Raw genomic sequence first — 14,164 nt, 5'->3', positions numbered from 1 at the left:
ATCCAAATCTCTGTGACTTTATTAAAATTTTTAACTATTCTGTTTATAGAGCTTATTTTAAAAAATGCTAAAGATAGTATGGTGAGTCATCTAGGCTGTATCATTCTGGCAAGTAGTCCTAACTGCAAAATTAAAGTTCTATAACATTAACATGAGAGCAAATCATCTTATTCAGGGTTGATTCCTAGTGGACAGCTTAATGTTATGATTTCATTTATTTCAACAAAAGAAATATTAATAGATCATTGAGACTGCAATAAAGTTTTAGCTGAATACTATGCCCTTATTATATATCAACCTCCCCCCAGAATAGTATACTCATATTTAGAATGAAATTGTTCCTCTACTTTTAAGAATCAAGCATCCTATAGAATACAATGATGTAAACATATTTGTTATGGGAATTCCCAATTTTTATATTTCTTGCCACAAAACATGTCCAACTATGATATTTAAAGAATTATTAGAGGGGCTCCTGGGTGGCTCAGTAGGTTAAGCTTCTGCCTTCAGTTTGGGTCATGATCTCAGAGGCCTTGATCCAGCCCCATGTAGGTCTTCCTGCTCACTGAGGAGCTGCTTCTCCCTTTCACTCTCCTCTCCCCGCGCCCCCGCCCCGTGCTCATGTGCTCTCTCTCTCTGTCTCAAATAAATAAATAATCTTTTAAAAAAATTATTATTATCTGTTTATACTAGTCAAATATCAAGATATGTCTAAGTGAAGTATATTTGGAAGGATATTATAGTTTATCATGATATGATTTATAAATAATAAATTTATCAATTTTTTTTTACCAGTTGGTCAGTTTATCCACTGATAATAAGATTTTGTCAATTTGCACATTTATATTGGCTACAAGTAAAAAGACACCCAACAATAGAGGCTTAAGTAAATAGTTCCAGAGATTGTAAATTGTGGCTGGTATTGGTTCACCTGTACCAAATATCATGGTGCCTATCTTGGAGATTCTGATGATCTTTCTCAAGTGGCTGCAAGTTGATTGCTGAAGTTGGAGACATCATGTTTAGCAGAAAGGGAAAAGGGGCAGTTGATGGCTGAAATTGCCTAGGAACCTTCAGAGACCCCCACTGTGGTTTTCTAGCTACATATCTATGAACAGCTATGTGTGAGCTGGGAAAGGAAGGCAAAGGAGATGGTGATTTTAAGTATAGATGAGATCTGTAACATGTTCTAATTTCCACCTTATTTACCACTTTTTCATATTACGTGTGTCTTACTTTTCCTTGTCCAACCAAATTTTCCTGTTGGTTTTCCTGATTAACCTAAAACAGTGGTACTCTCCTGTCTCTGTGGTTTAAAGTGGGAGATCACTGGACTCTTGTCATATGTTATCCTCCCAAAAGCTTACATGGTTTTCATTGATTCTCTAAACATATTGTATGGTAGTTGTATATATTCTTTTGCTTCAGTTTCTTAATTAAGAAGTTGTTGACAAAATGGACCTTTTGACCAGTCTGGGAGATTAACTGAAAGTACATGAGGCTGAGAGCAGTGATGTTAAATGTTATCTTTTCAGAGGTATTGATTATTCTCTCCATTGCAGATCCCTTCAAGTTGATTGGATGTCTCCAGGGAAGTCAAATGGTATCATTCTCGGATATGATGTCTTACGTAAAACATGGCTTTCATGCCCTAAAACCCAGAAGTTAAGAAAGGACCACAGGGGCGAGCTCTGCAAGGCAGTGAAGTGTCAAAAACCTAAAACCATCTGTGGACATAGGTGCTATTCTCCTGAAGCTAAGGTATATCTTTTCATATGAGTCAGTGAAATATGTTTTTCTCACTAAACACTCCTGATGAAATCACTTGCTTCTTAAACCACGATTTATCATAATCAATTTTTCCACTAGTCTATCAGGAAGACCCAAAGGAAAAGAAAGATGCTTATAAAAACCCTTCGTCCTCATGAACATCTTAGCCTTCTCATTTTTTATCATCTTCACAGGAAATATTAGTTTATTGAAATGGCACGGAACTCCCGAATTTGTATTTGATTGAATGACTTGAATTTTCCTTGCAACAAATCCATTCAGCTACAACTGGCTGTTAGTTTACACGACACTGATGAGTAACTGTGAGCAGGACCTTCCATGGTTTGGCAGAAATATTTTAAAATTATGGCCATTTGCAGATTAATGTTCATATTAGTTGCAGTTTAGGAATCAGATCAATAACACAGCCAGACAGAGGAGTTTGTAAATGGCTTTTATTGACAAATGATGCAGAGAATCCTTACTTTGAAGGTAGGATTTCACCTAATGAAATAATGTTCCTATTTGTCAACAACAACATCGCACATTTAATGTACTAAAGCTGTTACTAAATTCAAAAGATTCACTGCAAAAAGACACAGTAATTAAGGAAGTGAGTGGTTGAAGCAATATGGATCAAAATACAAATTATTACAGCTGACACTGGCCAAGCAGTGGCTATCCTCTAAGAAATGTTTTAAATCTAGCAGTTACTATCTATACTTTTTTTTTTTTTTTTGGTACATAGGCTCCTGAATTGCCATTATGCCTAAGTTTTACATTATTTTAGGCCATTAAATGTACACTATCTGATGAACATACCTCCATAAAATAAAATTAAATTCAGGATTTTTGAAGGGAAAAATGCTGGAATAAATTTGCCCATTAAAAAATGTTCTCTGGGAGAAAAAAAGAAATCTTTGATGCATTAAGCAAAGGCTTATTTTTCTTTTTAAGGATTAAGGACATACACAGGTATTGACAGTTAAAGAGAATAAAGGAAGTCAATTAAAATCTCAAGAGAAAGCAATCGTTTGTAAATGTCTGTTTAGAGTTAACTATGAATATATATTTCTTGGGTGAGAAGTTGGAAAGAGACAGAAAAGAGACTAAGAATTTTTAGGCTAAATCACCACAATATCAGGAGGACTAGAAATACATATGCAAAATTTACCATGTATTCAAACCCCAGTGAACATCAGACCTGGAAGGCTTGTTAAAACATGGATTGCAGGTCCCACCCCCAGAAACTCAAATTTGGTAAATCTTAGGTGGAGTGTGAAAATTTGTATTTCTAACATGTCCCCAGGTGATGCCTTTGTATCTGTTCCAGGAACTGTATTTTGAGAATCACTACATTATAGACTTGCTTTAGGAAAACTATAGAACAAGGAAAAGGCGATTCAGATATTAGGTACACATTTATCAACTCAAGTTATTGAAATTTCCTTTTATGTTTTCTGAGACAGCTAACTTGAAACTTGAATTAGAAATTAAGAAATAATTCTGTTTATGTGGAGACCTCCCAAGAGAAATAATTGCTTGAGCATATCACTTTGGGGACCCACCAATGATCTGAACCAAAGGGCACTAGAAAAAATTCACAAGTTTCATGTGGCTAAAGGAGCCTGAGAATGGCAGTGGAAAGATGGGAGTGAACCAGTTCCAATGCACCAACACTAAATAAACATTCCAGTGAAGAATCCACAAGAAAAATGACAATTTTTTGCTTAAGGCTTAAACATGGGACATAATTTCAAATTTACTTTTCACACAGAGTATGGCATCAAAGAGAAGGATCACCCAGTTTATCTCTGGCATGAGACTAATTCTGAATCCTCACTGCTAATAACTAAATACAGAAAAGGAAATTTATCACAGTTGATTTAGCATGGCTACCTGCAGGGGTAAACTTTGAATTTAAGAGCCCTATTTCTTTGTTCTTTGATAATTTTTGAAAAATGAATGAAGTACTACACTAGTGGTGTTTGAAGACTTAGCCCACGTTCTGCTGCTTTATATTGAGCTTGATTCACGAGTTGGTGCAAGATAGAAATAGCAATGTGCAAAATGGAAAAAGAGAAACGCCTCTAAATAGTGGTTGATTTTGCCTGCCACAGGAAGCTTCTATCTAATTTACGTGACTTATGCCAAGTGTAGGTTCTGAGGCTACATTTCAGCAACTATTTAGCATTTGATTTGTTATATATATAGAATGTCAGTCTCTCAGACCTCAAGTGAGCATGCAAATAATTATTTGATTGTTCAAGTACATAATTTCTTCTACAGCTCCTGGAAAAAAACACATCATTAAAAGGGCTTTTCAAAATTAATTTCCATATAAATTTCTTTTTTTAATATGGTGGCCTATAACATATACATATATGTATATGTCATATATATGTGTGTGTATGTGTGTGTGTGTGTGTGTGTATGTAAATATTAGAGTCTGTTGAGATTACCTTGTCTGAAAATTGAGTTTGTAAATAAGTGATCATATAAATTATAAGGAAAAGGCTATTTATTTTAAAAAAAGGAAAGATCGATGAGAGGTTTCCATAAATGTGTTTTCAAATTAAACACTGATTAAAATAAAAACACAAATATGAAGGCAATTTTTCACTTATAATTCTACATCCTCTTTACATTGGGAGCACTGACATTCAAAAGAGAATTCATATTTATAGAGTGTGATAACAGAGCACAAAACATGCTTGAAGTCTAAAAAGCTACATTGTATCATAGCATATGTAAAATTTAAATGATACTGGGAAAATGCTTTTCAAACTTTTGAATTTTTATCATTAATATACTACATTTGGTCTCAGGTCAAGGGCGACTAGAGTATGATTGTATCACATGAGATATGACGGTCTAGTACTTTTAATTAAACTGATATTTCTTTAACCCCAATTCCCACCTTCAGGTTTGCTGTAATGGAGTTCTCTACGACCCCCAGCCTGGGCACCAGTGCTGTGAAGAGAAATATATCCCATTCGTTTTGAATTCAACTGCGGTTTGTTGTGGTGGCCGAATACGAGAGGCTCAAACAGATCATCACTGCTGCTCTGGGTATTACACTAGAATTCTACCAGGTGAGGATCATTTCCAGGTGTGCTCAGTGTTGGAGAGCAAGAATTCCTGTCCTCTTCAAGCACCTTCTAGCTGGACTAAAACCAAATTGACAGAGGACTGATTAACAGGAGAAAATCAGATTTAATAATGTGCCTACCAGGAATCCACACAAACAATGAAATTCCAAAGACAGTGAGGACAGTCAGGCAAAATGAGGTCTATATGTCATTCTGAACTAAGGGGAAGGGGGTAGGGACCTGGGACATCAGAGGAAAGGAATGTATTTCACAGAGCAACAAGAAGAAAAGCAGATGTTTGGTAATTAGTTGTTTGCCCTGCCATACAGATGGGTCACTCAGATGAAATTTATCTCTGCTAATAATCTTTATTCTGGGAAAGATAGCCAATTTGGATTCTTCTATGTATTTAAGGGAGGGGCAAAAGTTTCTCTTCAGCCTTCATGGTCTCGATTGCCTTTAGCTTAAAAAAATCTTCATACCAGAGTGGGCCATCTTGGGCGGCTGCCCTTGGCCCTTACATCAGTAGTCTGGGAACCTGAAAAAGCCAACCCATGACTCATGCCCATCAACTATTTCAAGCACCTCCTCAACAAAAATTGAATGACTAACACATAACCAGCCGCCTGCTTTTAAATATCATTTCTTCTTTCAGCTTTGTTGAAATCTAAGCAAGACTAGGTAGGTACTAAAAGAGAATACAAGGGACTTATGGTATCTACCACATAAGGAAATTTATCAAGATCTGGTAACTCCCTTTATTTTTTACTTTATTTCTTCCCATGGCTAAGCATTTTCACCGTAAATTCTGTGAATTTCTAAGTGTTCCACCCCATGAAGCCATTCTTCATTTCCTCCATTTCTATTCTGGACTATACATGCATTGTCCCTGGATGGATTAAAACACAAATTCCATTTATCGGAGACTAGTCCACTGTCTGTGGTAGGGCAGAAAGAAGGTTGCTGCGAAGAATAGCAAAGAGAGATTTTTCCCTCCTCGCACCCCCGTTTTCTTTCTTGTTTTGAGTGACCAAATGTGCACTGTCCACATTTCAACTACACAAAACTATACGATTGAGAATAAAGATGATAACATTTAGTATTTATAAAACACAAAGTCTCTGGCTGGCTCTGTATTTAAAGGTTTTACATATGATACCTTATATACTTTCCACAACTGTAGGATATTGGTATTTTATCTCAAGTTTATAAATAAGGAAACAGATTCAGAAAGGAATGATAACATAGCCTATACGGAGATTTGGGAGTGGAAGAGCCGAAGGGCAGATCTACGCATGTCTTTCCAAAATCCATGCTCAACTCGACTTACTCTTTTTTTTACTTACTCTGTTATTTACTGTATTATTTTTTCCAAGTTTTTATTTAAATTCCAGTTAGTTAACATATTGTGAAATAGTAGTTTCATATGTAGAATTTAGTGATTTGTTACTTGTATATACTTGGTACTCATACAATACCCACCACCCATTTAACCCATGCTCCCCCTGACCTCTCTTCCAGCAAACCCTCCAGTTTGTTTTCTATAGTTAAGAATCTGTGCACCCTAATGTTTATAACAGCATTATCGACTATAGCCAATTATGGAAAGAGCCCATATGTCCATTGACTGATGAACAGATAAAGAAGATGTGGTATATGGATTATTACTTAGCCATCAAAAAGAATAAAATCTTGCTATTTGCAACACAGTGGATAGAGCTAGAGAGTATAATGCTAGGCAAAATAAGTCAGTCAGAGAGAGACAAATACCATAGATTTCACTCATCTGTGGACTCTAAGAAGCAAAACAATGGGGGGAAAAGAAAAAGTCAAATATTTATTCTTATAAACCAAAATATGTTAATATATGTTAACATAGTTTTTAAAGTGACTATTTCAGACTTCTAAACCTCTTCATTACTGCCACTGACAGTTACTATTTATCCTGAGAAAGCCATTGACAATACAGATTTTTTTTCCCTACCACCTAAGTTTAATGCCTATGTCTTCAGAAGCAAAGAAAACAGATATGGGATAAAGAGAAGATGTCCAAGAAAAGCTGAATGCTTCGGGATACCTAGTTTAACTAGGAATTTATGTTAAACATCCAGTTAATTCAGGTTATTGTTCAATGTACCTTTGTGTTTGGCATAAATATGTGTATCCAAGGTATGTGAGAGAGAAATCTCTTTTGTAAAAATACTAGAGCAAAAAGGGAAGGTAAGGTCATTAAATATATGCAAGTTTATTCAATCAAGGCAGAGACTCTCTAATCTTCATTAATTTTTCCTTAATACTAATAGACAAATCTGTCTTTATAGCAATGCTGTTCTTATTCTTTTGCAAAAATACTTTCATAATTAAGTAACTCCTAATCAACTAGATTTTCCAAGTAAGAAAAAACAATGGTGTTGGAAATAAGGATTTTGTAGAAAAGGATAACTTCTTTATCCTGAAATTATCATGTTAACAACTCATCAAACTCTGCCAAATGCTTTACTCTCTCAAAATAGTTTACACTTTGGGAGTTTTCTACTCCATTTCCTATATTCTTTTCCCTGCAAAAAGTTGCCCTGAAAAATATAATTAAATAGATGAGATGGGCATGTTCTGTTGTTTTCTTTCCTGTTGTTTAGACTAATGGACCATACCAGGCTTTTCTCTAATTCTAACATAGAACTAAATAATAGTGGTTTTATTACCAAGTCTCGTGAAAATTTTTGATATTATGATTTGCAGTGAACTGTTGAAACTGAGAAAATATTCTCTGTCCCTTAACATTGATGAAAAATCATTGGTTGAATCCATCACGTCTGTTAACTCTTAGATTTGCTTTTCACCCTTCTCAATCCTAACACAAGTGTCAGATTTCAAGCTAAGAAAACAATCTAATTAAAAGAAAAAAATTCCGAGGTTCCTGGATGGCTCAGTCAGTTGAGCGTCTTGACTCTTGGTTTTGGCTCAGGTTATGATCTCAAGGTTGTAGGATCAGGCCCTGCGTTGGGCTCCATGCTCAGCACTGGAGTCTGCTTAAGACTCTCTCCTTCTTCCTGGGCCCCTCCCTGCCCTTGTAGTCTCTCCCTCTTTCTAAAAAAAAAAAAAAAAAAAAAAAAAAAAATTCAAATAAACTTAACTCTTTTTTCCTAAAGATAAAATAAGCCATGAAAGTCCAAAAGTCATTTATTGACATTATACAAAACTTTTTAATAAGTAATTTTTGAAGCAAGAGTTTTCAAAACCTTCATGATCTGTATATGACACATGCTCATTCAAACCTCAAACATTTCAATAACCTCCAAACTGTTGCGCATGGTCCATATCTGGATTCCTTTTAAGTAGTTCATTTTTCACAGTATTAGAATGCCTACCGTAGTGTCAAGGAAAAAAAAAATGCAATCTCATGGGATAATCAAAGAGAGTGTTTTGCTGCAATCATTAATCTCAATGTACCTAAATGAAGAGATTATACTGTGACCTCTATCCTCAGCCAATGGTCTTTGTTAACTAGTTTAACACTGTTTACATCAAGAAAGAAAGCATAGTGACCCCAAACCATCTTGTATCTAAATGCAATTAAAATTCAATCAGTACTCTGTCAGTTCCAGGCTAAGATGGATATAGGCATTTTGATATTTATAGATAAGTCTGAAATATTAGTTAATAATATTTACTTCGTATTTTTCTCACAACTTTCCTTTATAGCACTCTACAACAAAGAGTGGCAGAGGAAAGAATGCTTATTCCACTCCCCTTTTTTTATAAATATGCTAATGACCTCAAGCTAAATGTTAATGTGGGTCATTCTTTGATAAGAATAACAATTAACTGTGAAGACTGCAATGTAGCTTTTAGAGAGAAAACATTTTCAAGCCTGTCGTGGAATAGATTCATTTTGAGAGGTTAATGAGAAGGTGACTGATCCTTGTATCTTACATCTAATAGACCTTTTTTGAGGGAAAAAGGATCAGTTTTGGTTCTCATTGATATAATCCACATCTCTTTTTATAAAGCATTTTCTTCTGTCAGTGACTGAATAAGAAAATATCTAAACTAATTAATATTTGTTATCCTCAAAACTGGCTTTAAAAAATGTTGGTTTTCCCCAATATATATATTTTCCCATAAACACACACACACACACACACACACACATACACTATGTTTCTTCTTTTTTTTTTTTTCACTATGTTTCTTCTAAACCCACAGTTGTCCTAAATGATATTTAACTAACTATGCTGCCCCTCTACCATGCGGTTTGTTATGTTAAAGTTTGCCAAGAAGATACACTGCTCTCTGGCTGTGGAGATTTAAAAAATATGGCAACCACATTTGAGACCAAGTTTCAAAATCCTTTTACCCAGAGGAATGTAACAAGTACAATAACTTTACTGTTCACAATAAGGTCTTTCCTCCTTTTTTGGCCTCTAGTAGAAGAAAAAATTAGAATTTCCTTCTGCTTATGCATACCATGTTTTAGGATCCTTTCACTCTCTCTCTTTGACAAATAAATAAGTAAATTCCTTAGGAAGGAAGGAAGGAAGAAAAGAAGGAAGGAAGGATAGAGAAAGAAAGAAAGAAAGAGGAAGGGAGGAAGGAAGGAAGAAAAGGGATGCCTGGATGGCTCAATCTATTAAGCATCTGCTTTGGGCTCAAATCATGATCACACATGATCCCATGTCCTGGGATGGAGTCCTGTATTGGGCTCCTTGCTCAGCGAAACCCTGCTTCTCCCTCTGCCTGCTGCTCCCCTGCTTGTGCTCTCTCTCTCTGACAAATAAGTAAAATCTTAAAAAAAAAAAAAGTCCTTTTAAAGACTGTCAACTAAGCCAACTATCCCCTACATTCCAGGATTTCGTACGTTGAGAGAAAACGGATTATGCCCTGACCCCACTCCTCGGTAATTTCCCTAGAGAAATGAAAACGTGTGTTTACACAAAAACCTGCTCACAAGTGTTTATAGCAGTTCTACTCATAACTGCCCAAAACCAGAAATAGCTCCAATGTCCCTCAGTGGGTAAAGGAACAAACTGTGGTGTATCCACACAAAGGAATACTACCCAGGAATCAAAAGGAACAAACTACTAATAAATACCAGAAAGATAGTATGCTGAGTGAAAGGAGCCGGTCTTGGGGTTCCTGGGTGGACATCAGGCTCCCTGCTCAGTGGACAGGCTGTTTCTCCCACTTCCTCTGCTGCTACCCCTGCTTGTGCTCACACTCTGTCAAATAATAAATAAAATCTGAAAGAAAGAAAGAAAGAAAAGAAAGAAAGAAAGAAAGAAAGGAAGGAAGGAAGAAAGAAAGAAGAGGGAGGGAGGGAGGGAGGGAGGGAAGAAGGAAGGAAGAAAAGGAAAGGAAAGGAAAAAGAGAAGAGAAGAGAAAAGAAAGGAAAGGGAAAGGAAAAGGAAGAAGGCAGGCTCAAAATTATGTCCTGGGAGATTCCATTTATATGACATGTGAAAGGATAAGCTGTGGCAATGGGGAACAAATCGGTGGTTGCCAATGGTGATGGGTGAGAGGAGCGCGTGACTGAAAGAACAGTATGGAGTTTTGGGGGGTGATGAAACTCATCTGTATCCTAATTGTATCTTTATGTTAAAATTCATAGAATTATGCATCACCCCAATAGGTCAATTTTAAATGGGTGATTTTTTTTAATAAAAAAAGTGTTGAAGTCATATGCCTTAGAATTCTATTTATTCTATAAATAGGAAAAGTAAGACATAGGAACAAGATCAAGTCACTTCATTAGTGGAGACTGAAATTTGTATGATTAAAAATTAGATTGATCCATTAGAGATACTGTATTATATAATAATGTGATGACTTCATACATGTAATTTAATATGCTTTTCTGGCATGTTGGTAGAGCAGAAAGAAAGAAAATTTATCTCCATTAAAATTACATTGAAAATCCCTATTTAAAGAAAGCAAGCAAAAATGTCCCAGTTAGAGACTAAAGTCGTTATTTCAGGTAATAATGTATATGATCATATTCTAATAAAAGAAAATTCCATATAGGGGCTTGCTGGTTTGATGCTGAGTAACTAGTGGATAAAAATGACAGACTTTGGAGTCAAACTGCCTGACTTCACATCTCATTTCTTTCACTTATTAGTTGTTTGACCTTCTTTAGGTTATTTAAACTAAGTAATATTAGTGGGAAACTTATGTCTCTGATTTCTCTGACTTCTGGAATTAGAACCCCCAAAGCTTTCATGTGCAAATAGAAGGAAAGGTTGATAAGAATTAGGGAGCATTAGAGTACATGAGGTTAAGAGGCACCCTGTAGGTGACAAGAGATAGTCTCTTATGAATTATTCTAGAGCAAAGACTCAGGTGTGTCCATTTTCATCCAATTCTGTTAAAGGGCAACCAGTTCATAAAAACTAAGAATCAAATGTCTAATGGACATTGAGATCCTATGAGCCCAGGAATCCTCATTGATTCTTGTTGATTCTAAGAGACCAAGCAATCCTTTATCTAAGCTGGGTTTCAGCAATTGACTAGGGAAGTCACAAATAGCTTCCAACCTTTAAAGAGAAAGAGACTTTCTATTTTGCATGACCTCACAGTTTCAAATCCAGACCCTAGGAAATGCGCTTTGTTCTGAAAACATAGATGCTTGGAAACTATATCATTTCCGTGCTACCACGGTCAACAAATACAGAGAATCAATTTGTCAAGCTTTCACAGGAACATACCGGAAGATCATCCACACATTGTGTAAGAGTAGTGTTTTAAAGCGGAACCCAAGTATCTTTAGTGTATTAGTTTCCTAGGGCTCCTGTAACAAATTACCAGAAATGTGGTGGCTTAAAACAAGACAATTTTATTACCTGACATTTCTCATGGTCAGAAGTTCTAAATGGGTCTCAATGGGCCAGAGTTAGTGTATCAAGCCAGACTGCCTTAAAGAATCCAACTTGTAGAGGCTGCCCACATTCCTTGCCTAGGGGCCTCCTACCATCTTCCAGCCTTGCGATAGTAGTCAGTCCTTTCTCACATAGCATTATCAAGCTCAATTCCATCATGCTATTTTAATCCCCTTTTGCCATCAACATAACATATTCACAGATTCCAGAGATTAGTACATGGACATCTCTGGGAGGTCATATTCTGCTTATCACTCTAATGCTATGGTAAAATAATTATGAAAATTAAAGTGGCATTTCTGTAAACTCTTGGGGCATAATTATCCCAAGTGAATAAAAAAAGATACTGGGAGTGTGAGTGCAAGAGTATATGAAAAACTGCTACCCATAGATCTATTACTCTAAGCAACTGTCTCAGGGACTGGAGAGAGGATGGTATTAAGTTGGGAACTATGGGAAGTGAGGAAGCACAATTTTGTTAATGGCCCTTAAATCTTGGACAAAGTAGTATACAAGTGATTTATTTTTTGGATGGAATGAATAAGATATAAGGATTACAATAGGGAATAAGAAGTCTTTTCTGGAGTTATGTGGGTACAATGGACCTGATTTTCTTCAACAACCACCATTTGTTTTTTAGTGAATTTTTAGCCAGTTTCAAGAAGGACATAATCAGATTTGTAGAGACCTTTAAGGGTTTAGCCTCTTCTATGAATCCCATATCTAAACTCTCCTTGCCCCAGTGACTGTTGAAGACAGATTCGAGGTCTGAGATGTAGATCATGAAGTCATCAGGAATTAGGTAGTTAGCCTGTGCCATTATCAAATTATAGGCTGGGGATTCTGGTGGGAGTTCAAGAAACAGGCTTATGTATACACATTTAGTACTAGCATCCCATTAACAAAGCAGATCTCCTCCCATCAAATGCACCAGAGTGGAAAAAATACAAAGTTAGCAGAAAAGTATGTTGATTAAAGAGAAGACAAAGACAAAGGGAGAGTCTGGAATGTATTTGAAATGTCTACCTCTGAGACAGGTTATTCTTAGGAAGGAATGATAGAAACATAGTAGAATTTATAATAGTGTAACCCCAATATCAATTAGATATGAAAACTTCAGTTCTACCACTGCATGAAAAGTTCTCTTTTTTGTGTGGTAACGGCAGTTATGGATTGACCAGAGCAGCTGCTTTCACAGAAAGAGGTTCTTGTACCAGCCAGTGTTTGTCTTTTTCCTTTTTTGATTCTTTCTAGCTAAAGTAGAGCAAATGTTCTTCCAGTGTCCCTTTTCCTTACAAATTGACATTCATCTTTGTGTAGACTAGACACGGATATGTCCTTGTTCTTCCTTTATTTAATTGCTTAATCTGAAGATCTATTAATCTGACCCATTTTTTTCTTTTTTTGTGAGCCAAAGTATCTTCCAAGTGCTCATCAAGTTCTTCTAGAGAGAAGACATTGTCTACTATCCTATCTTCTGATTTCCAAGGAATTATTGAAATCTCGACTTCCATTGAGAACAGAGTATTCCTAATGGTAGCTAAGTGGTCTCTGAAACTAGGCATGGAATTATGTTTCCCCTGTTTATGGAACTGGACTTTTTTATTGTAGTAAAGTATATATAACAAAATTTATAATTTTCACCATTTTAGGTGCATATTTCAGCAACACTGAGTATATTCACATGGTTATGCAATCACCACCACCACCATTTCCAGAACATTTCATCTTCCCAAACTGAAACTCTGTTTCCATTAAACATTAACTCCCTGTTGTCCCTAACCCCTGGCCCCTGACAACGACCATTCTGTTTTCTGTCTCTATAAATCTGACTACTCTGCATACTTCATATACACTTCATATACACTCATATACACTTAATATGTTTTCAGGGTTCATCTGTATTCTAAAACATGTGAGAATTTCTTTTGTCTTTCAGACTGAATAACATTCCATAGTATGGATATACCACGTTTTCTTTGTCCATTCATCTACTGATGAATATTTGGATTGTTTCCACCTTATGACTTTTGTGAACAATACTGCTATGAACATTGGTGTACAAATACCTGTTTGAGTCCTGATTTGCATATATTTTTTTTAACTTTATACTCAGAGGTGAAATTCCTGGATCATAAGAAAATTCTGTGTGAAACTTTTTGAGGAACTGCCTTAGTGTTTTTCACAAAAGCTATACTATATTATATTCCCCACAACAATGTGCAAGTTTATTATATTCAGAAGACCCAATTTCTCTAATTCCTTGGTAACATATTATTTTCTGTTTCTTTATTTTATAACAGCTGTTCGTTCTGACTATGAAGTAGTATCTCATAGTGATTTTGATATGCATTTTCTTAATAATTAAAAATATTCAACATCTTTCCATATGATTAGTGGCCATCTGTACATCTTCTTTGGAGAAAT

The 14,164-nt window shown here is 35.7% G+C and overlaps 1 protein-coding gene across 1 annotated transcript in view; it reads left to right on the top strand.

Annotated features, from left to right (window-relative positions):
• Positions 1-14,164, top strand: part of USH2A (usherin) — a 705,277-nt gene that overhangs the window by 511,891 nt on the left and 179,222 nt on the right. Inside the window, 2 exon segments of the mRNA XM_047705734.1 lie at positions 1,563-1,761; positions 4,697-4,865. Coding sequence (XP_047561690.1) covers positions 1,563-1,761; positions 4,697-4,865 — 368 coding nt within the window.

This window comes from Lutra lutra, chromosome 15 (assembly GCF_902655055.1).
Source record: "Lutra lutra chromosome 15, mLutLut1.2, whole genome shotgun sequence".
Lineage (NCBI taxonomy): Eukaryota > Metazoa > Chordata > Mammalia > Carnivora > Mustelidae > Lutra > Lutra lutra.
This window is presented reverse-complemented; position numbering and strand designations above follow the sequence as displayed.